Source organism: Pinus tabuliformis, chromosome X, assembly GCF_031772625.1.
Source record: "Pinus tabuliformis cultivar Carrire ecotype Pingquan chromosome X, CPIR1, whole genome shotgun sequence".
NCBI classification, from domain to species: domain Eukaryota; kingdom Viridiplantae; phylum Streptophyta; class Pinopsida; order Pinales; family Pinaceae; genus Pinus; species Pinus tabuliformis.
The window spans coordinates 1598869185-1598895899 of NC_142308.1; the positions used below are offsets into that span (position 1 = coordinate 1598869185).

The 26715-nt window shown below is 39.9% G+C and overlaps 1 protein-coding gene across 1 annotated transcript; it reads left to right on the forward strand.

The window, feature by feature from the left end:
* Window positions 1-23957: 23957 nt before the first annotated feature.
* On the forward strand, window positions 23958-24659 carry LOC149146144 (uncharacterized). Its single transcript, XM_089452680.1, has one exon. It carries the CDS (start codon window positions 23958-23960, stop codon window positions 24657-24659), a length of 702 nt encoding a protein of 233 aa, XP_089308806.1.
* The last annotated feature ends 2056 nt before the right edge of the window (window positions 24660-26715 follow it).

Genomic DNA, 26715 nt, shown 5'->3' on the forward strand with positions numbered 1-26715 from the left:
TTTTCTCCTACTTGTTCTTTTCATTAACAAGTTATTTATAAATATAAATACCGAAAATAAACACAAATGTAGCTTTAACACATATACAAATCAACAACTGAAATAACTGAGACAAACACACAAGGGACACTATTATTTTTGGACAATCGCCCCGGAAAAGCCCAATGCGGGAAAATCAGTGAAGCAGATATGAGGGTTTTATTATTATGCAATTTCTGAATAAAGCTAGGGTTCCAAAAATGGCTCACCCAATAGAGAATTCCACCGACAGAAGTACCTCTCCTCGGAGATAGATATTTCGGCTAATCGGTCACCAGATGATCGATCCCACAACAACTATGGTAGCTCCTTAGTTAGACAATAAAAGTTGCTCCAAGCTTCTCCACTGCTCTGTATCACTCTAGTAGAGATTGCGTCACCCTCTCAGCTCACCATCACTCAGTCTGCCCCACGAAAATCACCCAGCGCTGCCTCTTGGCCATGCGTCAACTCTGCTAGCCTCTATGCATCTACTGATGCCTCTGCATCAGCCCCTTGTCTCTCTGCGTCAACCCTCTGGCCCTCTACGTCACCCACGTTGGCCTCCTTAGCCTCTGTGTAAGTCCCAACTGCCTCTGCGTCAGCCTCCTCAGGCTTTTCGTTGTCTCTCTGGCACTATGTTTGCCTCTCTGCTATGTATTCTTGGCCTCGTGCTGAACTGCCCCTCATTGCAACAGATCACTAGCTCGATTCTCTCAGCAAAACCCCACTCTAGAAAATCGAACTGACTGATCAATTTGGTGTATCTCCAACTGACCCTCAAGCCTCCTATTATACTTTTCATGTCGAGCCTTCAACAACCGAGATTAAGTCCCTAATCAACGCCTAAGATTAGATTTGGATTGATCCATGTCATTTAGAACATTCTCACCCAATTTTATATTAATACCCATTAATATTTTAATTTTCCTAAGTTTAGACTTAGGAATCCTATTAAAAATATTAATTATTTTAATATCTTTCTAACTGGGTGGAATTTCCCCAAACGATTTCTGAGTCTTGCAGATCTTATGTGCCTTAGCCTCTCCACCAATTTTCATGGCTAGACCACATCCGATGCTACCACAAATCAACAACATAGATATATAAATGAGGATAAAAGGTATTGCAAATATTAATTTTATATACTTATTAATTAAATTTATTATTTTTTATATGTTTATTAATTATATGTTCTAAAATATCATCTGAGGAGGCAATTCAATTGGTGATTGAAGTGATGCCAAATAGTGAAAATTAAGTGATCAAAGATTCAAACCACTAGTAGTGACTTGGTCTACAGAGAGGAAGATAATTCCTATGCCCTAGAAGTACAGAAATGAAAATAATTCCTATACCCGAAAGGTATAGTAGTAGCAGTCAAAATAAACTAGTATCAAGCAAATTCATACTCAATTGCGATTCCTCTAATTACCAATAAAAAAATTATATATTCTAAAATATCAATTATAGATATAAATAATTATTATTTTAATTTATTTTATAATGTAATATATATTATAATTATGTTATGTTTCTTTTTGTATATAGTTATGCTAAAAAAAAGTGAGACCAAAACTAGAGGTAATGTAATTCAAGGGAAAACAAATTTAGTAAAAAGATAAAATTTAATATATATATTTCGTATTAATTTATTGGTTTAAAAGTTATATTATTATATTTGTTTTGTTTTATCAATTTATTTTTATTAAAAATATTCGTAGTTTTTATAGTTTAATATTGGGAATTTTTATTTTTTTTATTTTTATTTGTTTTTAAGTTATTAGTTGAGGGGTTCTTTAATAACTTCCATTTCTATTGGAAAACCAAAAACTTTAGGGAGTGAGGAGGGCGATGAGGGGTGGTCCTAGGTTTCATTGCCGCGACCTCTAGCGGAACATAGCCATGGAAGCACACCTGCACCTGCCCCCTTAACCTGCTTTCAACCCTTGCACCCAGCTGCATTTTTTACTTGCTCCAATTATCTGCCTGACCGCCATTAGCTGTTTGTGGTTTTCCCTCTCCCACTCTGGTTTACAGACCTTCTTGATGACTAACCATGGTTTGACTGTTGTTTTGTTGTCCTCTTCTAGCAGTTGTCATAACTTCCCCCGACAATCATGGATGACCTGGGCGATTTCCTGGACCCTTTGGAGGATGTGCCCTCATGGACCCCCACCAAGACCACTATTGCCAGTCTCTTCCCCTTCATGTCTGACCTAACCGACGAGGTTGAAGCCCTTCCTTCGATAACTCGCCCTCACATCTCGCCGGTTACCCTTCCTGAAGAAGCGGCCTCTCCCCCGTTGCTCATTACTCAAACTATCTTGCCGTGTTCCCAGGCACTCTCTGCTCCGCCGCTCAAACCTGTTGACCAAACCCTAGCATCTGATAATGTTCTGAACTCACATTTGGCGGTGTCCAGTTTCATTTCCCCTGACCTCCCTCAGGGCTCGACAGTTGTTGGTTCGGCTCATACTGCTCCGCGGACCTCCTTGGCTCCCTCTCGGGGGCATTTCACAAGCATCGGTCCCATCTCCGGCATTTTTGCTACCATCCTGCAGGAGGCGTCGGACAACCCTAGGGTTTCTCCACCGGGACCTTCACTTCCCGCTTCGACACAGGAGGCGACGGACGTTGGGGTTTCAGGGCATTCAAGAAAGAATCAGGGTCCAAAGCTGCGTGCCTGTGCAGTGCCCCTTAATATTGCTGAAGACATAAGATTACTAGATGCCATGGACATAGTAGCAAAGGTCTTGGTTGGACGGGTGCAAGGTAGACATTACAGTGTGGCCAAACTGCAGCAATGGGTCTCGGAGGTTTGGGGGGAAAATCTAAAGGAGATTCCGAAGGTGCAAACCCTAGTCAAAGGGTGGTTTGCATTACATTTCAACAGCTTGGAGCACACCAACTAGGTGTTGTCCACGGTTTGGCACCTAGATCTTGCTCCGGTTCTCCTCCGCCGATGGACTCCCCTCTTCGATCTAGCGTAGGAGAGGGTGGATGCAGGTCCGATATGGGTACGCTTGCTCGGTCTTCCCTTGCATTTCTGGATAGAGGACGTCTTCAAGCATATAGGAAATGCGCTCAACACTTACCTCACTTTTGATGATTCATACCAGACCTCAGGGAAATTAGCATATGCAAGGATATTGGTACATTTGGACCTGTCTGAGGGTTTGCTTGAGTTTATTGACATTTGCTAGAGGAACCACACCAGACGGCAATTACTGGACTATGAAGGCATTACTTTTCGATGCCGTCTATGCCATAAGGTCAGGAATCTTTTTAAGGACTGCCCTCTGCTGAAAAAAAAAAAAAAAATCAGGCCACAGAACAAGACATGGCCTCCCACTAGCATACTCATCAGGAGGCATAGCCCAGGAGTCAAACTCCCTTGACCTCACAGGACCCGGATGCTGTCAAGATCCCAGTCAGACAGCAAAAGACTCCAGTAGAAGAGGTAGTGGCACCTCCAAAGCCGAAGAAGCACGGGCGACCTCCTAACCGTACACAACAGCCTCCTCCGTCTCGTCCACTGTCGCCATCTGAGGGCCTGCCCTCGATGGGTATGAACTCTTCCACCATCCCTATTCCCACTTGCAGCACTTCTCATATTGATTGTTTGTTATCTAGTACTTTCTCTGCACTTCATGTAATAAACCCTTCAATCGATCATCTGGATCAGGATTTTGGTGCAATCTCCCCTAAAACTACTCCACTCACCTGCCAGATTACATCCGCCCCCATTTTTTCCCCTGCACCCTCCCCGAATCCACCCTCTCAACCCCCGTCTAATACTCCTTCCCTTCTGGTCCCCCCTCCTGGGAGATACATGACCCGCTCGAAATCTAAGAGACAAGCCCAGGATCAATTTGGGCTTGAAATCCTCCACTCTCCCCCTCCCCCTAAAATTCAGAGGGGTCGACCCTCCTTCCTTTCTAAAGCCAAAGGCACAGCTGAAGATGAGATTACTTTGGGGGTACAATCCACCATCCCAGGGATGCTTAGAGCAAGAGAATCCCAGCCTACCCCCCCCCCATGAAGATTTTCTCCTACAACTGTAGAGGGCTGGCTAGGCCGGACAAGAAACTAGTTGTTCGTCAACTGTTGAAAATTGCTCCACTTGATATTATCTTTCTGCAAGAAACCCTGGGACCTATTTTAGATATAGCACAGTCTCTCCAAAACATGCTCCCTGGCTAGAAATTTTTTGGACTTGATGCGCATGGGAGGTCGGGAGGTCTTGCTTTGGGATACAACTCCCATACCATCAATTTACATAATTGCTGGGGTGGGCTGGGTTATCTTGGAGCAGACATCAGTTCAATTGAACTGGGGATACAATTTCGGATCTTAAATGTATATGGCCTGTGCCAGAATAGACCTGTTTTTTGGCAGAATCTCCTAAGCTCTGATTCATTTATGTCCGACCACCTAATCCTGGGTGGCGACCTTAATTTTTCCATTGGACATGCTGAATCTTGGGGTCACAGGGCACAGCGAGACTCTCTCTCAGATTATTTTTTAACTGAACTGGATGCCCACCATCTGATAGATATCCCATATGCCAAAACTCAAGCCACTTGGAGGAACAACAGGACTGGGGAAGACAGTTTGGCTCGCAGACTTGACTGCTTCCTTGTCAAAGAAAAGGTTCTAGACTTAGGGCTTCATATCAGACATTGGGTTGGTACTGGTGGAATATCTAACCACCTTCCCATTTACCTGGAAATAAAAGGGGGGCGAACAAAACCTAAAGGACCCTTTAAGTTCTGCTCTGTTTGGCTCAAGGACGACTCTTATAAAAAATTGGTCTCTGATTTCTGGAGAGCAAACCCCCCAGGGAGAAGAGAAGGCAGTACCAGAAGATTTATACAAAATCTTACAGCCCTTAAAAAGATGTCCAAACTTTGGGCTCATAACAAAAGAATACAGGAGGATCAAACTCTCTGTAGAATTGAATCTGATATTGCCGCTTTTGAGAATAATCTAGGAGGCATCTACTCCTCAGAAGAACATAAGGATAGGATGGTTTCTCATTATGCAGAGAGAGCTAAATTTCTTAAGGAAAAGGAGGAATCCTGGCGCCTGAGGAGTAGAGTCATCTAGATGTTGGAAGGGGATGAAAACACCAAATTCTACCATAAATTCGCCAATTGAAGAAAGGCGATCAACAGAATATGGCAGCTACAGAATGATTAGGGGCAACTTTAAATACTTTTCCACAACTTGCTAAACTTGCCTCCTCACATTTCAAAAGTGCATACCAAGCCCCCAGGGAGATAAATCTTGCAGAAATCATCAGGGTGGCACAATTCTTTCCCAGATATGTGGATCCAGTGGAAGGAGATGATTTAATTAAGGCAGTCACTCTAGAGGAATTGGAGCACAACTTAAAATGGTTCAAAAAGGATAAAAATACGGGGCCTAATGGTTGGTCGGTGGAATTCTACTTGGCTTTTTTCGACATCATTGGGGAAGACCTACTCAGAATAGTAGAGGATTCGAGAATCAGAGGATTTCTTGAAAATTCTATTACCTCTACCTTCCTTGCACTCATTCCGAAGAAAGATAACCCGGACTCCTTTGAGGACTTTCGCCCCATATCTCTCTGCAATTGCATATATAAGATCATTGCCAAGATTATTGCCAACATGATGAAACCCATCCTCTCTAACCATATCTCGCCGGAACAATTTGCTTTCCTACAAGACAAACAAATCCATGAAGCTGTCAGCACTGCCTAGGAAGTAATTCATACATTACACTCAAGGCGTGGCAAAGGTATGATTATGAAGGTTGATTTATCAAAAGCATTCGATAGAGTTAATTGGCTTTATATTAGAATGTTGTTAACTCATCTAGGCTTCCCTTACTTATTCATTAAATGGATCATGAGCTGCATTACTAATATCCCCTTCAGTGTCCTGGTGAATGGAAGTGCATCTCCTTTTTTTACCTCCGAAAGGGGGTTGAGACAGGGATGTCCCCTCTCGCCTTTTCTCTTCTTGCTCGTTATGGAAGGTCTCAACAATCTCATCAAAGAAGAGCATCAAAGGGGCAGACTAAAAGGCATAAAGATAACAGAAGGTTGCACCCTGACACACCTTCTTTTTGTTGATGACATCCTGGTCTTTATCAATGGCAGTATTGGGGACATTAGTATCATCAAGGCAAATTTCACCCTCTTCCAAGTGGCAACAGGTATGATTATAAATGACAGCAAGTCTACCTTGACAACTGCTGAATGTACACTGCACGAGATAATCTTTGCACTTCAGTGCTTCCACTTCACTCAGCTGCATTTAGCAGATGGCCTAAAATATCTGGGGTACAAGTTGAAGCCACTGGGTTATAAAATTATAGACTGGACTTGGCTCATCTCCAAGATGGAGAAAAGACTAAATACATGGTACCTCAAATATCTTTCGTAGGCTGGAAGACTCACTCTTATCAAAAGTGTCTTGGAAGCCACCCTAGTATATTGGATGTCCTTGGCCTAGATACCCAGAGGCATTCTCAACAGAATTCAAGCCCTCTGTTGTAGGTTTCTTTGGCAAGGGAACAAACAGGGAAGGATTTTTTCTTGGGTCAGGTGGGAGGCCCTGAATCTACCAAAAAAATGGGGAGGGTGGGGCCTAAAAAAATTAGAGGATTTCTCTTTAGCACTTGCTGCAAAACTTGGCTGGAAATTAGTAGCAGCAGACAGCCTATGGATGAGGGTCACATATGCCAAATACATTGCTCCCTTACACATCATGGACTAGATTAGGAGAGCCCATCTAAGTACCTCAGGGGTCTCAATTATCTAGAAGGTTGTACTTAAGGCTTTGAGCCCGATCAGGGAAGGTATCACCTGGAGAATTCGATCAGAACACACTGGGATGTGGGGATATGCATCGATTACCCAGAGATCTCATTCAGTATCTCCAGCATCAGAACTTCACTTATATATCTCAGATTGCTGACCTGGAAAATTCCACTTTCCTTCAACAAGCCTGGAAATCTGCAAATCAGTTAAACATTCCTCCTATTTGGTCACAACAATGGGAGGAGTACATCCAAGCCCTCATGGATGCCCACATCCATATACTTGAAGGGGATGATGAGATTATTTGGGCTCTTTCAAAAAATGGCAGGTATACCCCAAAGGATGGTTATTTGACTTTGGCAGCACCAAGGAAGCCTCTGCTACTTGCTGACTGGTGGAGACATCTTTGGAAACTCAAGGCCCCCCCTAGATCTAGACTCTTAATGTGGACCATCCTCCGGAACAAAATTCCTACTGGAGAAAACCTTCTCAAGCGAGCGCAACATGGGCCCCATTGGTGCTGTTTCTGTAAGCAGGCAAATGAGTCCACTTCTCACCTTTTTTTAGAATGTTCAGCTACATGTAACCTGTGGAAACTTATCCTACAACAAATTATTCCTACTGCTACCTAGGCTGGGAACTCTATCCTTGCTACCTGGCAAGTCTGGTATCACACTTCCTCAACACAAAAGATTCAGAATCTTCCTCTGCTTATCTGCTGGACAATTTGGATAGCTAGGAATCGCAACATATTTCAGGACTTAGCACCAAACTGGGTTGTCTTGGCAACAAAAGTCATTTTTGATTACTCACTCATCCCGGATGATCCTCCTCCCAGTAATCGACGCAACCCCTCATATTCAAATAAATTTCAACAAACCTTGGGATTTTTTTGATGGTGCAACCCAAGAGCAAGGCTGTGGAGGGGGGCGTATCCTTCACCTATCCCATCATCATTCATATAGCATGCTGATTGGTTTCCGCAGATGCACAAACAACACAGTTGAGCTCCTTGCCGCAAAACATATCATACAATTCGCATTGGAGAAAAATTGTACAGAATTACAGCTTTATGGGGACTCTAAAATAATATGTGATTGGCTGAATAGGAAAACTAGATGTTCTACATATAAATTATTGCACATCTTGGATGAGACTTTGAGATTGATCTCATATTTTGACACATTCACTTGCTCACATATTTACAGGGAGCAGAACGGAGTTGCCGACAACTTATCCAAAGAGGCTGCGATCGGGGAGACGGGCTTCTGGATGATCAGAGAACAGGAAGGAGAAGCCTTCTATCAATATTATCATAGGCCTTTTATGGAGCTTAATGTTTAATTCATGTCATGTTACTGGTTATGTTCATATTTTTTTATCAGGCATAATGCCTTTTTTGATTGTATATACTGTCTCTGTACATGTTAACAGTTTACTTTATCATATGACTCTTAGTTATATTTTTATTTCTGTTGCCCCCTGCGTGGATCAAAGGCAACATTTCTGTTTTTCATGATTTCTATTATGCACTGCAAATGCACCTTCGTCTACAGCATGTAATTTCCTCTTTATAATGAAATTACAATTTTTCCTTATGGGGAAAAGAACTTCCATTTCTATTAGTTACTAATTTTTTATTTTATTTTAATTTTTACTTTTTATTTTTTCTTTTATCTCCATTTTCATGAACTCTATATTTTCAATTTAAGATGAATTATTATTATATTCAAAACATATGATGATGATGATGATCGTTAATGTCCACTAAGACCAAACTTTGGTCTATCGGACCTAAAGAAACAAATTATTTAGTTTGATTTAAAATTTTATTCCTATGCTCAAAAAGCTTGGAGAGAAGCCTTCCAAGCTCACTATAATTTTGACATCGTAAAAGGCTAGGAAGGTCAGTATTGCAATAGAGATTTTGAAACTGAGATCTAATGTGATTGTACACGAGGCACTCTAAGAGGAAGTGATTTTCATCCTCGATGTTCATATTCTCACAAAGATGGCAGAACCTTTCCATCCATGGTGTTTTAGGAACTGCCCAACGACCCATTTCACTATGGAGCTCATGAGAGTTGATTCTAATCTTGGCTATATTAATTTTCTTCTTTGAGCTAGTTAAAATAGAGAGATGCTTTTGATCTTCTAGGGTGGGGTTGATGACTTCCTTATAATATCTTAATTCTATTTTAGCTGCTAAATCTTTCTCACACCACATTTTTTCTTTGAACTTAGAAGTAACAATATTTTTAATGTTATTAATGTTTTGCAATGCAACATTCTCGTCAATCTCCCAATGGTTTAACGAAGCCCTCATGTCTTTATACCAACCTCGCTTGAGCCTTAGGTGGTTTTGGTTGGAATTTAAAGATATTTTAGGAAGCCTATGGTCTCCTATGTTATTGAGTTTGTGCTTGTACAATAGAAGCCTAGTCATAGCTAGGCTCTCAATAGGGGAAAGACCCACTTCTATAAGGAGAATAGGAAAGGGTGTGTTGCTTTTAATTTTGAGGTTATACGTTATAAAACACTTCTGGATTTGCTCAATATTTCTCCAGGATTCTCTAGAGATGCTACAACCCCAAACCTCACATAAATATAAGATAACCAAAGTGACTAAAGTTTCAAAGAGGAACTTCTTTCTATCCCACATTACGAGGTTTTCCATTTTACAATTATTTTCAAGACATTCAAGTGTATATATATACATGCATTAAAGTGTATATATCTTAATATAAGCAATATTAGTTAATCGTATTTCCTAATTTTTGGTAATGACATTCAACAATACAACATTTTGTTAGTTGTTTTATTTTTGTAATAAAATTTGTCTTTATTAATTTTTAGTTTAATTAAGCTATATTTAAGCTAAGTGGCAGGTTTGTTAAAAACAAAAAAAACAAAAACCATCAAATTATTTTTGAAAAATTTCATGCGACTTTCAGTTATCACATAACTTTATTGTAAAGAGAACTTATTTTAAATTATAAAACTACATTTAATCTTTTTTTTAAGTGCAACTTTAATTTATAAAATAATTTCATTGTAAAAATGATTTTCACTTATTTTATAAAATTGAATCACTTTGCAAGTGACTTGTTTGCAAGAAACCCTAAATGGGGTGACAATCAAGGATGGGACGTGCTAGAAAAATGCATTATGGCAACTATTATTTCACATTTTCCTTAATCTTAATAATTTCTTGTGAATTTTATTTATATACTTATGATTATTTATTAGATTTTCTTCATCAAACAATTACCAAGAACAGAAATAGTAATAACAATAGACACAAAAATTAGGCTCCAAGGCAGGGCAAAATCCCTCTAAGGAGAAAACCCAGAAATACTCTTCTCTTCTTATAGAATCTACTTCAAACGAGACAATAAAGAACCAAACCCTAAACCAAGTCCTCCTCTAAGTACCAAGTCACCCCTTCAAGGATTCCTTCCAAATAGATCAAATCAACAAGGCTTAATCTTGATTCTACCAGCTTCTAGCTTTAACTTCATCCAGCTTCAACCCTACAACTTCGACTTGCAACTTTGTCTTGCAACTTTGGCCCTGTAGTTGTTGTAGAAGGCCTAATACATCTTGTTCAAGAGATCCTTCTTTAATCAAGATAGATCCTCCCAAAGTCAATGAGGTCAAGACAGAATATTCCTTCTTCCAACAACTTGATACTGCAACTCGCTCTCCTGCAATTTGGACCTACAATTTCGACATTCCTTGATGCTACAGAAACCCTACATTTTGCACATGTGAGAGAGATAAAGCCCAAAATAAAAGTTTCTTCCTTCTCCTTTCCTTCTAGACCTTCTCTCTTCTCTTCTTCTTGTTTCCTAGCTACAAATCGAACTTCTTCTCTTGAGATTTAAACTGTGAGTGAGTTAATATCATATGAAGTTGAAACTGCTTATATTTATAGCCTTTCCAAGGGGTTGAATTCCTTCCTTTAGGACAACTTGAGGTTTTTAGGGACGACTTGTACTTTGGAGGTTTCTAGGACCTTTTAGACTCAAAATAAATTCTTTTACAAGGTACGTCTTTCCCATAAGGGTCTTATAAACATGATGCTCACTCTTTTGCCTCATGACAATAAATCCTATGACGTAACAAACCCTAGAAGCACAAAGAACATGCTTTACCTAGAAGATAATCAATAAAGAGCATGAAACCCATGCTTTAAAATAATAACTTTTTGTTTTTCTAATTTTGTTTGTTACATAAGATACATATTGAAATGAGTACAATAACACTTATGAAGACCGAAACTAGTTATATTTCCAACACTCCCTCTTAACTAGGGAGGTTGTACAACCAGTACAACATCATTCTCAAATTAAAAATCTCTCATAAGAAGAGTCATATTGATAAGCCAATTGTAACCATCATCATTATGACCAACACTGTCTTTGAGGCCTAACTAGACAAGCTCATCTTCATTCAAGAGCATTATGCTAGGAGGCTTTACATGTGATACCGCACTACCTTTACAAGGCATATACCCCATCCGGATGTTCATACGGTATGTCCTTTTAGTAATATTATTATCTTGGATTCTCAATCCTCAAATAATATCGGTCCTCTTGACCACTCTATTCTTGGATACATGTCTTATGTAAAAATGGCAAGAAATTTTCTACTACTGATGAATTCTAACTTAAACCAAGAGATACAAATTTCTTCTACAATATGTGCAATAGAAAATCACAAGATAGAATGACATGCAATGACATGAAGCAATCAAAATATAAGGAATGCATTGATTTACAAGGGAAACTAACTGGGAAAAGCTCCTTTGTTGCTTTTCATTAACCAAATGAGAATGAAAAACTATTACAGTGTCTTGCTTCAATCATGAAGCACACCCTACACTGTAAACATGTTCTCCTGTTCACTGACTATCTTTGGTCAACACTTAGCCTATTCAATCCCCCAACTTCCTTCTATTTCCTTGTGCAATATTGGATAAATTGAGCTCCTAAAGAATAGGGGAATTCCCTATTTCCTTGTGAAAATCCAAGGGAATTGATCACCTTCTTAATTTCCAAGCCTGTATACTCAACTAGAATACAATTGATAATTACAATGTGTCTTTTCCTCCACTCCAACTACGAATTCTGAATTCCATGCATGTTTGGGCTTTTTTGGCTTATTGACTAGTTAACTAAGAGATCAGTGAGTTAACAACAATCATAACTACTCAACTGACCTTCAACTAACTCAACTAATGACGAGAGCTCATTTAACTAAGTTCAACTAACAATAACTCAAGTAGATTGCTAGATCTTAGCAACCAACTCATGAAAAACTCTACTTCTATCCTAAAAAATTGAATTTACTGGCTTAACTAGTAGGAAAGGCCATGTCACTCTAGCTAACTACAATCCAATTCATCCTCTTGATGCGGAAAATCAAATTTTCTCCATTTGACTAAGGCACTAGTCAAATGAAGCCTTTTCTTGCTACAATTTTGTTGTAAAGGCAATCCTTTCTGCAGACATAAATGATCCCTCTAGTCCTATGGGAGGATCTAACAACTACATAATACAACTACATGTAATCTTTCCTAATTCATACTAGAAAATGCGAAGGAGGATAGATCTCCTACCTCTTTCTGATGCTAATACCCTTGCTGTCGACCTTGACTCTTTGGCTTCCAAGCTCACGATCTCCTCTTTGCTAGTGTAGATGAGTGCCTGCAAGAAATATCAAGTGGAGACAACAAAACTGTATAAAGAATAACATTTTCCAATACAAATTATGTAACAGATCAAGGAGCATCACAATAAATGGACAACAATTGACACATTTAAGGAAAGAAAACACATATTGTATTATTAATATATGAAAATGGGATCATTACAACTAGTGAAGCCTTAATGTTGGAAGCCTCCTTCAATTGATATTCCAAGTCCAAGCCATAGCCTTCAAACACCTTTTCTCCTTTGTAAATGGGCAGCATTTGGGCACAATTTAGCAGTAGGATGACACCAACCAACTAACAACCAACCATTAGTGGATGGTGGAAAATTCATTTATAGGGAAGGAGAGGGAGTTGAGGGTCCATGAAAAGAGGGAGGAGTTCCACATCTCAAGGAAAAGATCCATGAAAGTAGGATCTAGGGTTAGGAATGGGAGATCTCATTCCAATCTTCATTCACCTGAAACCACATCATTGTTCTCGAGATTTATAATAAGAGAAGCTTCTCATCCATTTTTGGAAAAACCACCTGAAGAGGACCAATGTGGATTTTCCTGATAAAAGTAGTGCTAGACATGTGTAATTCCAAAGGTTACAAACACGGATTTTCCTGATAAAAGTAGCACTGGGCTTGTAAAACAAGGTTTTTGACAAGCTCTTCAGAATGTTTTCAAGGCAAGTTTTCTTCCTTTTCTTTAGGGGTGTTATAAACATGTTTCATGGTGAATACCTTGTTTGTGACAACTTTCATTACTTTGCGACACTTTAGGATATGAGACTGGGAGTGTGAAAAAATATTGTATAACAGATGCCCCCTAAAGCATGAAGGAAAAATGGGAAGTGATGGTTGAAGTGCTTTACAAGCAAAGGTAAGGAATTAGAGAACCACCGTGAGGAGAATTACAAATAAAACATAATAAAATATATCTAACATCTCTAATGTAAGTATGTCTGACAATATATCTCTAAGTAGGCATCTACAATACATGGATCCACGACATGGACACAACCATCCGAATAGAAAGGATCATGTTTACAATCATGAATACTTAATAGCTCCACGTAGCCTGGATCTATCAAATGAAACCCAGGGTCTTCATATCTGTCTTGATCCAACCAAAGTACGAATCCCACCATGTAAATAGATGTGTCAGGGTCGAACATGGTAGAAACCACCTAATTATTGGTCAATGATGTAAATTGTTAACAAGCACGAGAGAAACCACCAATGATGACGATGGATATCAAGTACAACAACACAACCATGAGTGTGAACAATGAAGCTGAAGTCGAACACTCACAGAATAATTCAATCAGAGGCCAATGATATGAACCTAAGATCTAATGCGAAGAACCTGCAATTGAGGCATGCAAGATCCAAGGTACTAAAAGGGAGTTTCTAGATCATCTTCCCAGATAATGAGTTGGCATCGATAGGAAGTGATCCATCGAGGGAGGGCCATAATGTTTTCAACATCATCGACACTAAACATAATATTTTGCAGAGTTGGCAAGAGTGATTCAGGATTGTTGCAGAAAAGTCAAACAGAGTATAAGTGGTTTGAATTTGTAGATGGCACTTCTCTTGAACATATCGATGACATGGCTATGGAATTTGGTAGAATTTGACTCAAAATAGGATCATAGGTCATGGTGACAATAGAATATAATCATATGAGAGGAAAATGGATTCCCCAAACCCATTAAGGCAAGTGATGAAGTGAGGATAACCCAAACACAACACGAGATACAGATAAGTGTCATGTTCAAGAGCGACATGGGGGGTTTTATACAAAATATAGGATATATTTTTCCTTCCATTCCCCCCCCCCCAAACTATTTCTCGTGATTACTTCTTTATTTTTAATCTCAAGCTTGAAGAGGATACCATATGCTTGTCGTATAAGTTCATCCTTCAGATAAATCCATCCTAGTATTTTTGAATGATCCCTAGGAGGGAGTAGCTTGGTCTCGTCATGGTGACAAGTCCTTCATCATTTTAGTTTTACAAGTCCGACAGAGGGGTAACTGAACATATTTTTCATGTTGAGAGAGTTTGAAGAAGAGGAAAAAAGAAAATTCCAGATGTCCCTTTTCGTATATAGTCTCTTAAGTCCGAAAAGGTAGAAAACAATATCAATAGAGCCTCTTAGCAATGTTCGACTAAGGTATTCCTTTTTCGTAGCTAGTCTATCTCAGTCTGGAAAAGGGTTAAACTTATACTAAGTAGTTGTATTTTCATTTAATTTTACGAGTTCGAAAAGACAATTGCCCGAAAATATTTTCATATTTTTGGAGTATGAAAAGAGCTAAAAGAGGAATCCACCTGGAGGAACAAATGGTATAAAAGGATAGCAACTGGTTTCGAATACTAGTAGAAAATGATAAAATTAGTGACCAGGTGACTAAAAAAGGTTGTCACCACAACTTTTTCAAGTGAAATACTACAAAAAATGAGCAATCTTAAGTGAAACAACTAAAAACAACTAACATAAATGACTAATTTAGTCTAAGGTTAAAATATATGACTAGATAATAAGTAATGCAACTAAAAATGACTAATGTGAATGACTAATTTAGTTTAGGAACAAAATTGCGACTACTTAAAAAGTACTACAATAATACAAATCAGTCATTTATGTTAGTCATTTTAATTGTGTCACTTCAACAATCTGAACTTACAAGTGATAAGGGATTCAATAGTTGTTATAAAATGGCTGAAAGGTTATACTTCCTTGAACATTTTTTTATTGGATCAATATATGATTAGAGTTATGGTGTTGATTAGAATCATTTCTATCTTGTGGTTGTATTTGTCTTAATTGTTTATCCATATCGGTTAACCAAGACTTGTTTCACATTCATCTGGTTATTCATCCTTAAGTCTCCTAGATACTATGTTCCACAGGTTTCCTTCATTCATTTACCCCTAGAGACTACCCCCCCTTGACTTGTCTAGGAGAAAGTCTAAACATAGTGAGTAAGGATTAGAGTGACATCCCTTACTCTGAGCGTTGTTGTGGTGCCTAAACACTTTGTGTGACAACACATACCTTTGGATTTCATGTAACCTTAAATTCATTACATTGTGTTTCAAAATTTTAGGTCCCAAACCTTTGCTATTTGAAAGTTCTCCTGTTATACTCTGGAATCATTGCAATTGGTCTGAATAATTATAGCACCACAAGTGGCCTATTTCCATGGGAATGAGCACCATCAAAAGATGAATCAATAATCATATACACTTCCTTCATATTCATGTGGGGGGTACTCTTTTGTCAAAATATGTCCCCAACTACTTGTTTGTGTCATCGTGGAATTGAACCTTGGTAGGTGGCCTTCCACATCACCATATTAATTTGATAATGAAACGTATCCCCATGGACCAAACCATGAATATAGGAATCATTTATCCCCTTGAAATTGTTCTCCCGGAATTGCTACTATGGATTTTGTGAAAAACATTCTAAATCCCAACCCCCACTTCCCAAAACTTAAAAATTTATGCTCCTTCATGGACAAATTTTCTACCAAATTCAAAAATTTCAAATTTGTGTCTTAACTGTAAATTTTTGCCCCTTAAACTTTGATTTATACCTTACAGGTGCTTGATAAAACTACTATGTATTACTGCTACAAATGTATTTTGATGGGATTTTAGCTATAATTTTCATTATGACAAAATTTACATGTTTGTAAATGTGTGAATTCAAATTGTTGCTCCCATTCCAATTTTGCATTCTATGTATGGATGAGATACATTTTTAAGGTTGAATCTTTTTTATCTCCATGTAGACTTATCAATATTTTTTTTGTTACATACCCTAATTTTATTACACATATGGTATTTTTCTAATCACAGTATCCTTCTTTTTATTCTAGTTTGATTGTTACAACCGTGTTTTTTGGATTGCAATTCCTTTCTCTGACATGTTGTGATAACTTGTGATGTTATAAATATAGATGATATTGATTTAACCTTTGAATCAATTGGAGTGTTAGAATGGGTTAAATAGGAACTTTATGAGCTGGTTATTCTTCCATTATAGAGGCCTAATTTTTTTGGCCAGTGCAAGTTCCTTTGTCCTCCAAAAGTTGTTTTAGTGTATGGCCCTTCTGGAACTAGGAAAACATTACTTGAAAAGGAAGTAGCAAGAGAATCAGGGGTTGTTTTAATAAATGTAAGGCTTTTTGGAATCTGAATTCGGATATTCCACGGTTTTCATTTTTGCTTCGTCGACGTTTCAAGTCTAGACCAAGACTCATCATCAAGACTTGATTTACAAAGAAGAGAGACAGTAGTGATAAATATGGCTTTAGGAAGTGTAGATCTGACTCTTTCCTTTGTATTTTAACCCTTGTCTTTTCGAGATTACGTATCTCCTTCCATGTTTCCCCTCCGTACAGGGTCAAGATAATGGATTGTAGATTTATGTGGTGTGGTTTTTTGGAATCTGAATTTAGATATTCCACAGTTTTCATTTTTGCTTCGTCGACATTTCGAGTCTAGACCAAGACTCATCATCAGGACTTGATTTACAAAGAAGAGAGACAGTAGTGATAGATCTGACTCTTTCCTTTGTATTTTAACCCTTGTCTTTTCGAGATTACGTATCTCCTTCCATGTTTCCCCTCCGTACAGGGTCAAGATAATGGATTGTAGATTTCTTTGGTGTGGTTTTTTGGAATCTGAATTTGGATATTCCACAGTTTTCATTTTTGCTTCGTTGACGTTTCGAGTCTAGACCAAGGCTCATCATCAGGACTTGATTTACAAAGAAGAGAGACAGTGGTGATAGATCTGACTCTTTCCTTTGTATTTTAACCCTTGTCTTTTCGAGATTACGTATCTCCTTCCATGTTTCCCCTCCGTACAGGGTCAAGATAATGGATTGTAGATTTCTGTGGTGTGGTTTTTTGGAATCTGAATTCGGATATTCCATAGTTTTCATTTTTGCTTCGTCGACGTTTCGAGTCTAGACCAAGACTCATCATCAGGACTAGATTTACAAAGAAGAGAGACAGTAGTGATAGATCTGACTCTTTCCTTTGTATTTTAACCCTTGTCTTTTCGAGATTACGTATCTCCTTCCATGTTTCCCCTCCGTACAGGGTCAAGATAATGGATTGTAGATTTCTGTGGTGTGGTTTTTTGGAATCTGAATTCGGATATTCCACAGTTTTCATTTTTGCTTCGTCGACGTTTCGAGTCTAGACCAAGACTCATCATCAGGACTTGATTTACAAAGAAGAGAGACAGTAGTGATAGATCTGACTCTTTCCTTTGTATTTTAACCCTTGTCTTTTCAAGATTACGTATCTCCTTCCATGTTTCCCCTCCGTACAGGGTCAAGATAATGGATTCTAGATTTTTGTGGTGTGGCTTTTTGGAATCTGAATTCGGATATTCCACAGTTTTCATTTTTGCTTCGTCGATGTTTCGAGTCTAGACCAAGACTCATCATCAGGACTTGATTTACAAAGAAGAGAGACAGTAGTGATAGATCTGACTCTTTCCTTTGTACTTTAACCCTTGTCTTTTTGAGATTATGTATCTCCTTCAATGTTTCCCCTCCATACAGGGTCAAGATAATGGATTGTAGATTTCTGTGGTGTGGTTTTTTGGAATCTGAATTCGGATATTCCACAGTTTTCATTTTTGCTTCGTCGACGTTTCGAGTCTAGACCAAGACTCATCATCAGGACTTGATTTACAAAGAAGAGAGACAGTAGTGATAAACCTGACTCTTTCCTTTGTATTTTAACCCTTGTCTTTTTCGAGATTACGTATCTCCTTCCATGTTTCCCCTCCGTACAGGGTCAAGATAATGGATTGTAGATTTCTGTGGTGTGGTTTTTTGGAATCTGAATTCGGATATTCCACAGTTTTCATTTTTGCTTCGTCGACGTTTCGAGTCTAGACCAAGACTCATCATCAGGACTTGATTTACAAAGAAGAGAGACAGTGGTGATATATCTGACTCTTCCTTTGTATTTTAACCCTTGTATTTTCGAGATTACGTATCTCCTTCTATGTTTCCCCTCCATGCAGGGTCAAGATAATGGATTGTAGATTTCTGTGGTGTGGTTTTTTGGAATCTGAATTCGGATATTCCACAGTTTTCATTTTGGCTTCGTCGACGTTTCGATTCTAGACCAAGACTCATCATCAAGACTTGATTTACAAAGAAGAGAGATAGTAGTGATAGATCTGACTCTTTCCTTTGTATTTTAACCCTTGTCTTTTCGAGATTACGTATCTCCTTCCATGTTTCCCCTCCGTACAGGGTCAATATAATGGATTGTAGATTTCTGTGGTGTGGTTTTTTGGAATCTAAATTCGGATATTCCACAGTTTTCATTTTTGCTTCGTCGACGTTTCAAGTCTAGACCAAGACTCATCATCAGGACTTGATTTACAAAGAAGAGAGACAGTAGTGATAGATCTGACTCTTTCCTTTGTATTTTAACCCTTGTCTTTTCGAGATTACGTATCTCCTTCCATGTTTCCCCTCCGTACAGGGTCAAGATAATGGATTGTAGATTTCTCTGGTGTGGTTTTTTGGAATCTAAATTCGGATATTCCACAGTTTTCATTTTTTCTTCGTCGACGTTTCGAGTCTAGACCAAGACTCATCATCAGGACTTGATTTACAAAGAAGAGAGACAGTAGTGATAGATTTGACTCTTTCCTTTGTATTTTAACCCTTGTCTTTTCGAGATTACGTATCTCCTTCCATGTTTCCCCTCCGTACAGGGCCTTGACCCTGTACGGAGGGGAAACATGGAAGGAGATACGTAATCTCAAAAAGACAAGGGTTAAAATATAAAGGAAAGAGTTAGATCTATCACTACTGTCTCTCTTCTTTGTAAATCAAGTCCTGATGATGAGTCTTGGTCTAGACTCAAAACGTCGACAAAGCAAAAATGAAAATTGTGGAATATCCGAATTCAGATTCCAAAAAACCACACCACAGAAATCTACAATCCATTATCTTGACCCTGTACAAAGGGGAAACATGGAAGGAGATACGTAATCTTGAAAAGACAAGGGTTAAAATACAAATGAAAGAGTCAGATTTATCATTATTGTCTCTCTTCTTTGTAAATCAAGTCTTGATGATGAGTCTTGGTCTAGACTCGAAACGTCGACGAAGAAAAAATGAAAACTGTGGAATATCCGAATTCAGATTCCAAAAAACCACACCACAGAAATCTAGAATCCATTATCTTGACCCTGTACGGAGGGGAAACATGGAAGGAGATACGTAATCTCGAAAAGACAAGGGTTAAAATACAAAGGAAAGAGTCAGATCTATCACTACTGTCTCTCTTCTTTGTAAATCAAGTCCTGATGATGAGTCTTGGTCTAGACTCGAAACGTCGATGAAGCAAAAATGAAAACTGTGGAATATCCAAATTCAGATTCCAAAAAAGCACACCACAGAAATCTACAATCCATTATCTTGACCCTGTACGGAGGGGAAACATGGAAGGAGATACGTAATCTCGAAAAGACAAGGGTTAAAATACAAAGGAAAGAGTCAGATCTATCACTATTGTCTCTCTTCTTTGTAAATCAAGTCCTAATGATGAGTCTTGGTCTAGACTCGAAACATCGACGAAGCAAAAATGAAAACTATGGAATATCCGAATTCAGATTCCAAAAAACCACACCACAAAAATCTACAATCCATTATCTTGACCCTGTACGGAGGGGAAACATGGAAGGAGATACGTAATATCGAAAAGACAAGGGTTAAAATACAAAGGAAAGAGTCAGATCTATCACTACTGTCTCTCTTCTTTGTAAATCAAGTCCTGATGATGAGTCTTGGTCTAGACTCGAAACGTCGACGAAGCAAAAATGAAAAATGTGGAATATTCGAATTCAGATTCCAAAAAACCACACCACAGAAATCTACAATCCATTATCTTGACCCTGTACACTGGGGAAACATGGGAGGAGATACGTAATCTCGAAAAGACAAGGGTTAAAATACAAAGGAAAGAGTCAGATCTATCACTACTGTCTCTCTTCTTTGTAAATCAAGTCCTGATGATGAGTCTTGGTCTAGACTCAAAACGTCGACGAAGCAAAAATGAAAACTGTGGAATATCCGAATTCAGATTCCAAAAAACCACACCACAGAAATCTACAATCCATTATCTTGACCCTGTATGGAGGGGAAACATGGAAGTAGATACGTAATATCGAAAAGACAAGGGTTAAAATACAAAGGAAAGAGTCAGATCTATCACTACTGTCTCTCTTCTTTGTAAATCAAGTCCTGATGATGAGTCTTGGTCTAGACTCGAAACGTCGACGAAGAAAAAATGAAAACTATGGAATATCTGAATTCAGATTCCAAAAAACCACACCACAGAAATCTACAATCCATTATCTTGACCCTGTACGGAGGGGAAACATGGAAGGAGATACGTAATCTTGAAAAGACAAGGGTTAAAATACAAAGGAAATAGTCAGATATGCATATTTATCACTATTGTCTCTCTTCTTTGTAAATCAAGTCCTGATGATGAGTCTTGGTCTAGACTCGAAACGTTGACGAAGCAAAAAATGAAAACTGTGGAATATTCGAATTCAGATTCCAAAAAACCACACCATAGAAATCTACAATTCATTATCTTGACCCTATACGGAGGGGAAACATGGAAGGAGATACGTAATCTCGAAAAGACAAGGGTTAAAATACAAAGGAAAGAGTCAGATCTACACTTCCTAAAGCCATATTTATCACTACTGTCTCTCTTCTTTGTAAATCAAGTCCTGATGATGAGTCTTGGTCTAGACTCGAAACGTCGACGAAGCAAAAATGAAAACTGTGGAATATCCGAATTCAGATTCCAAAAAACCACACCACAGAAATCTACAATCCATTATCTTGACCCTGTACGGAGGGGAAACATGGAAGGAGATACGTAATCTCGAAAAGACAAGGGTTAAAATACAAAGGAAAGAGTGAGATCTACACTTCCTAAAGGCATATTTATCACTGTTGTCTCTCTTCTTTGTAAATCAAGTCCTGATGATGAGTCTTGGTCTAGACTCGAAATGTCGACGAAGCAAAAATGAAAACTGTGGAATATTCGAATTCAGATTCCAAAAAACCAAACCACAAAAATCTACAATCCATTAAATGTAAGGCTATCCAATCTAATGAGAAAATGGTTTAGGAATTCTCAGAATATTGGTATGTTAACATCCCTACATTAGTTGTTACCACGAGGAAGAGAGGAGCGCTGGAACTCGACTGCTAGGGTTTTGTACTCATCTCAGACGGCGTAGTCTGTTCTACTCAGACAGCCATCACAGACCTGACCTCCTGCCCTGACGTTACCTAACTGCTCTGTGACGGATCGAAGGGCAAATGGACAATCCCCAGGGGGGGGCTCCAACACCCTCCCCCAAAGCAAGCAATCTGTAGCACAAACCTGAAAGGACGATACTATTTGGCTCGGTCAGTGAGGAAGTGATCAACCAAGAGATCCCACGCCAGAACGAGCGCACTGGAAAAGAAAAACCGGAAAACAAGACAGAAGAAGAACCAGGACAGAATAATCGACCAGACGGAACCCCGAAGGTCTCCTCGACCACCTGCAAACCAATAGCAATAGATTGACCCAGAATCGAACTGCCGAGAGAGAAAATAGAAGAACGCATCCAATTTATGACAGATCATGCTCTCATTGGAAAATTTATAGGGTTCTGGCCGACGGAAAAAGCCCTATACAGCTGGATAGCAGCGAAGTGGAAGCCTAAAGGAGATGTGACTCTGCAGCTAGGCCCAAAAGGATTCTTTACAGTGATCTTCTTTTGCCTAGAAGACAAATACAGAATCCTGGTTGAAGGACCCTACTTCTTCAACTCAGCTGGCCTATACTTAAGGGACTGGACAACCAGAGTCAACCCAGATAAGGAGGACCTCACTTGGGCACCTGTCTGGATAAGAATGTACTCACTTCCAGATGAGTACTGGGATGAAGATATCCTGAGAAATATAGGAAATGGTCTAGGGGAATACATAAAGGCAGCAGAAGAAACAAAAATGTGTAGATACACATCATATGCCCGCATCTGCGTCTTCATGCGCCTGGACAAAGCTCTGCCAGAATCGGTAAGTCTCTCTCACCGTGACTATGAATGGATTCAACCCTTAGACTATGAACATGTCCCGTTTCGATGCCGTAAATGCCACGCCATAGGGCATCTTTTCAGAGACTGTCCCCTAAATGTCAAAGCTAATGCTCCTGCCCCCTCTGACTCTCTGACCCATGATGGCTTCACCAAAGCCCCTACCCGCAAACGAGCGCATAAAAAACCAACAACAGGGAAGAAACCCTAGCAAAACAACACCTCTGATCCAGCGGTCAGAAATAGCTTTGAAATCCTAGCTCAATCTACGGAAGAGAAAAACCCATCCTCAAAACCCAACTCTGCCCTCCCCTCCTCCTCCACCCAGCCACCTCCTTCAGCCCCCTCCTCTGAACCCCCACCATCCAAAGACACCCTAGTAAACCCCATGGAAAGTAAAGAGAAGCAGGTAGAAAAAGACAATGAAATGGAGGTAGACGGATCTTCAGACCCCCTCCAAAGCTCAGATATTCCCTCAGAAGAAAATAACCAGGTGCAACGGATGGAGGAAGAACCAGAAAGCATAGATCTGAATGGACTAGATATATTAGAACTAGAAGCAGCATGCAAAAAGAAGGCCTATGAAAGTATCCCAGAGCTTCAGCTTAACAAACTGGAAGTGGTCATTTCCCGAGCCTACCATCAGTATCAGCTCGGCATCCAATCAGGAAGTCAATGGGATTTAGGCCCTACCCCAAAAGATTCCAAAAAAAGGGGAAGAAGAACTGATCTCCAACGGACAATAGCGATAGGGAAAATCCTGGTGGACTCAGGCAGGTATGCTAAGCTTACGAAGTACTATAAGCCCTCCACCAATAGTGAATCATGAAGCTCATTTCATGGAACCTAAGAGGGCTCAATAGCCCAGGAAAACTCAGAATGTTAAAAAATATGATAAAAATGGAAAAGCCGCAAATATGCTTTCTCCAGGAGACAAAATGTAACAACTCAACTCTAGGTACTATCCTCTCTAAGGCTTGGCCAGGATGTCAATCGGTGGCTGTGGATGCATCTGGCGCATCTGGAGGGCTAGCCATTGCGTGGAACTCTCAAGCACTTACTCTCTCGGACTTTCACGCTTCTCATAATTTAATCCAGGCTGCATTCCACATTATAGGCACTAATATTCATGGGAATCTCTCGAATGTCTACTTCCCTCAGGAAGCAGGGGAAAAAATTGCTCTCCTCCACACCTTAGAAGCTCTAAACTTCAATAGAAGGTACCCGCTTTGGATTATAGGGGGGATTTTAACATGATTACAAAATTGGAGGAAAAGATTGGGGGCAGAAACAGGTTGGAACAGGAAAACACCCATTTCAAAGACTTCATCCAGAACGCATCTCTGATAGATTTGCATTTCTGTAATGGCACTTTTACGTGGAGCAACCGAAGAGCAGGCAAGCATCAAATAGCCTCCAAACTGGATCGGTTTCTAATTTCAGACAACTCGATTCATCTAGGGGGAGACATTTCAGCGGCCATACTTCCACACTCAGGATCTGATCACTGGCCTATTGCTCTTCAATGGCAACGTCCTGGCAGCACCACAAGAAGACCTTTTCGCTTCGAGGAATTCTGGTTTACCCATCCCTCCTTCAAAGACTTTGTTCACACAACATGGACAACCTTCAGCCCGCCAAAAGGCTCCAAGATGTTCCAGTTCCAACAGAAACTCAAACATCTAAAATTCAACCTTAAGCGATGGAATAGCGAGACCTTCGGAAACATCTTCAAGGCGCAACATGATCTTCAAAAAGCCCTGGCGGAATTGCAGCAAGAAATAAGCACAAGAGGCCACACAGAAAGAACCCTTGAGCAGGAGCAGCACATCCACAATCAGCTGGAGGAGAGAAGAAAGCAGGAGGAGATATACTGGAAGCAAAAGTCCAGGATCAGATGGTTGAAAGAGGGAGAACGAAACACTAAATTCTTCCACAGAACCACTGTTCAATGAAGAATGCGCAATAACATCCCTTTCATACAAAAACAAGGAGGGGAAAGGGTTGAACAGCATGAGGAAATTGAGAAGGAATTCCTCAATCACTTCAAGCAAGTCCATCAAGAGCCTGAAATCAACAGACGTCCTGCAATTGACAGAATCACACACAATGTGCCAAAACTAATCACGGAGGAGCACAATGAACTTCTCCTCCATCCAATTCAAACTCAGGAAGTGGACATTGCTATGGCCCAGCTTAAAGATGGAAAAGCTCCTGGCCCAGACGGCTTCACCACCACTTTCTTCCACAAGTTCTGGGAGCTGATAAAATTGGAAGTCTGGCAAGTGGTAGAGGAATCGTGAGCACATCATTGGCTGCTTCCCTCTCTTAACTCCACTTTCATCGCCCTAATCCCTAAAGAGGAGGACTCAATCACCCCGGACAAATTCAGGCTGATTGCTCTCTGCAACATAATATACAAAGTCATCTCTAAAGTCATTGCAAACAGATTAAAGCCCCTCTTGCCAATGCTCATTTCTTAGGAACAGTCGGATATGTGGAAGGGAGACAGATTATGGACGGCATTATCCACTCGCATGAGATCATACACACTCTCAAGCATTCAAATCAGGCAGGTATGCTCCTAAAACTTGATCTCTCCAAAGCATTTGATAAGCTCAGTTGGACTTACATACAACAAATGCTAATTGCTTTCGGATTCAGTCCCACATGGATCCGCTAGATTATGAGTCTAATCTCCTCCACTTTTTTCTCCATTCTCGTGAATGGGATCCCCTCTCGCCCCTTCTCCCCCTCCCAGGGTATAAGGCAAGGTGATCCCCTCTCCCCCTTCCTCTTTGTGTTAATTTCTGAAGGCTTGGGACGTCACATTAAAAAAGCCCTTCACTCACATCAGCTCAAAGGCCTCTCCATTCATCATTCGCCTGCCATCTTTCATTAGCAGTTTGTTGATGAAACTATGCTCTTCGGCTACCCCTCTATCCAAGAAGCCTCCAGATTTAAAGCCATGCTCAATGACTTCGCCGAAGCCTCTGGAACCAGCATAAACAACTCAAAATCGCAGATCTTTTTCTTCAATACCCCTCCTGTTGTCAAGACTGCAATAGTCTGAATCTTGGGATTCCCTATTGCCACCCTTCCCTCCAAATACCTTGGAGCCCCCCTGACTGTCTCCGCCATCAAGCACTCCTCATGGCGCAACCTAATTGAAAAGCTCGAATCCTGTCTCAACCAATGGTCGCACAGAGCTCTGAACTTAGTCAGTCGCGCAGTGCTCATAAAGGTTGTCCTTCAAGCAATGCCGCTGTACTTATTCTCCATCCTTGCTGCGCCAAAGTGGGTCCTAAAAAGATTAAGGAATATTCAGAGAGGATTCCTTTGGGGAAGCACTGCAACTAATCGCAAATGGGCCCTGGTAAAATGGAGCACAGTTTGCAAGCCCAAAGAAAAAGGAGGCATCGGCCTTAGAGATCCCGAGCATAGCAACGCCATCATGGGAGCCAAAATATGGTGGCAATGGCTCACCAGCCCAGGAAAACCTTGGGTCACAATATGGACGGCCAAGTATGCCAATCACCGACCCCAGGAAGAGCTCATCAGATTAACGCCCAATGATAAAGGATCGCTAATTTGGAATGCAGCCAGAGAACACTTCCAAATGATCCAGAAGCACAATTTTTGGGAGGTTAGAAACGGCAACACCACAAGATTCTGGACAGATGCCTGGAATCAAATGCCTCTTCTCAGCCATGTACTTAACCTGCCACCGGACACCATTAGGGAGGAGCAACAACAAGCAAAGATTGGGCAATACTGGACCCAGGAAACTGAGAAGGGCTTCAAGATGTGGAAACCGGGCAACCAAGTAATCACAAATGAAGATCACCAAATTATTGAGGAACTGGATAGGGAACTGAGCAAAAGAAAAATCAGGTATGATGAAAGCAGAGACATACTAAGATGGGGATATTAGCCAAAAGGAGCCTTCACCACAACCGAGGCCTACAAAATCATTTGCAATAATTCCGATCCCCAAGACCCAATCTGGAG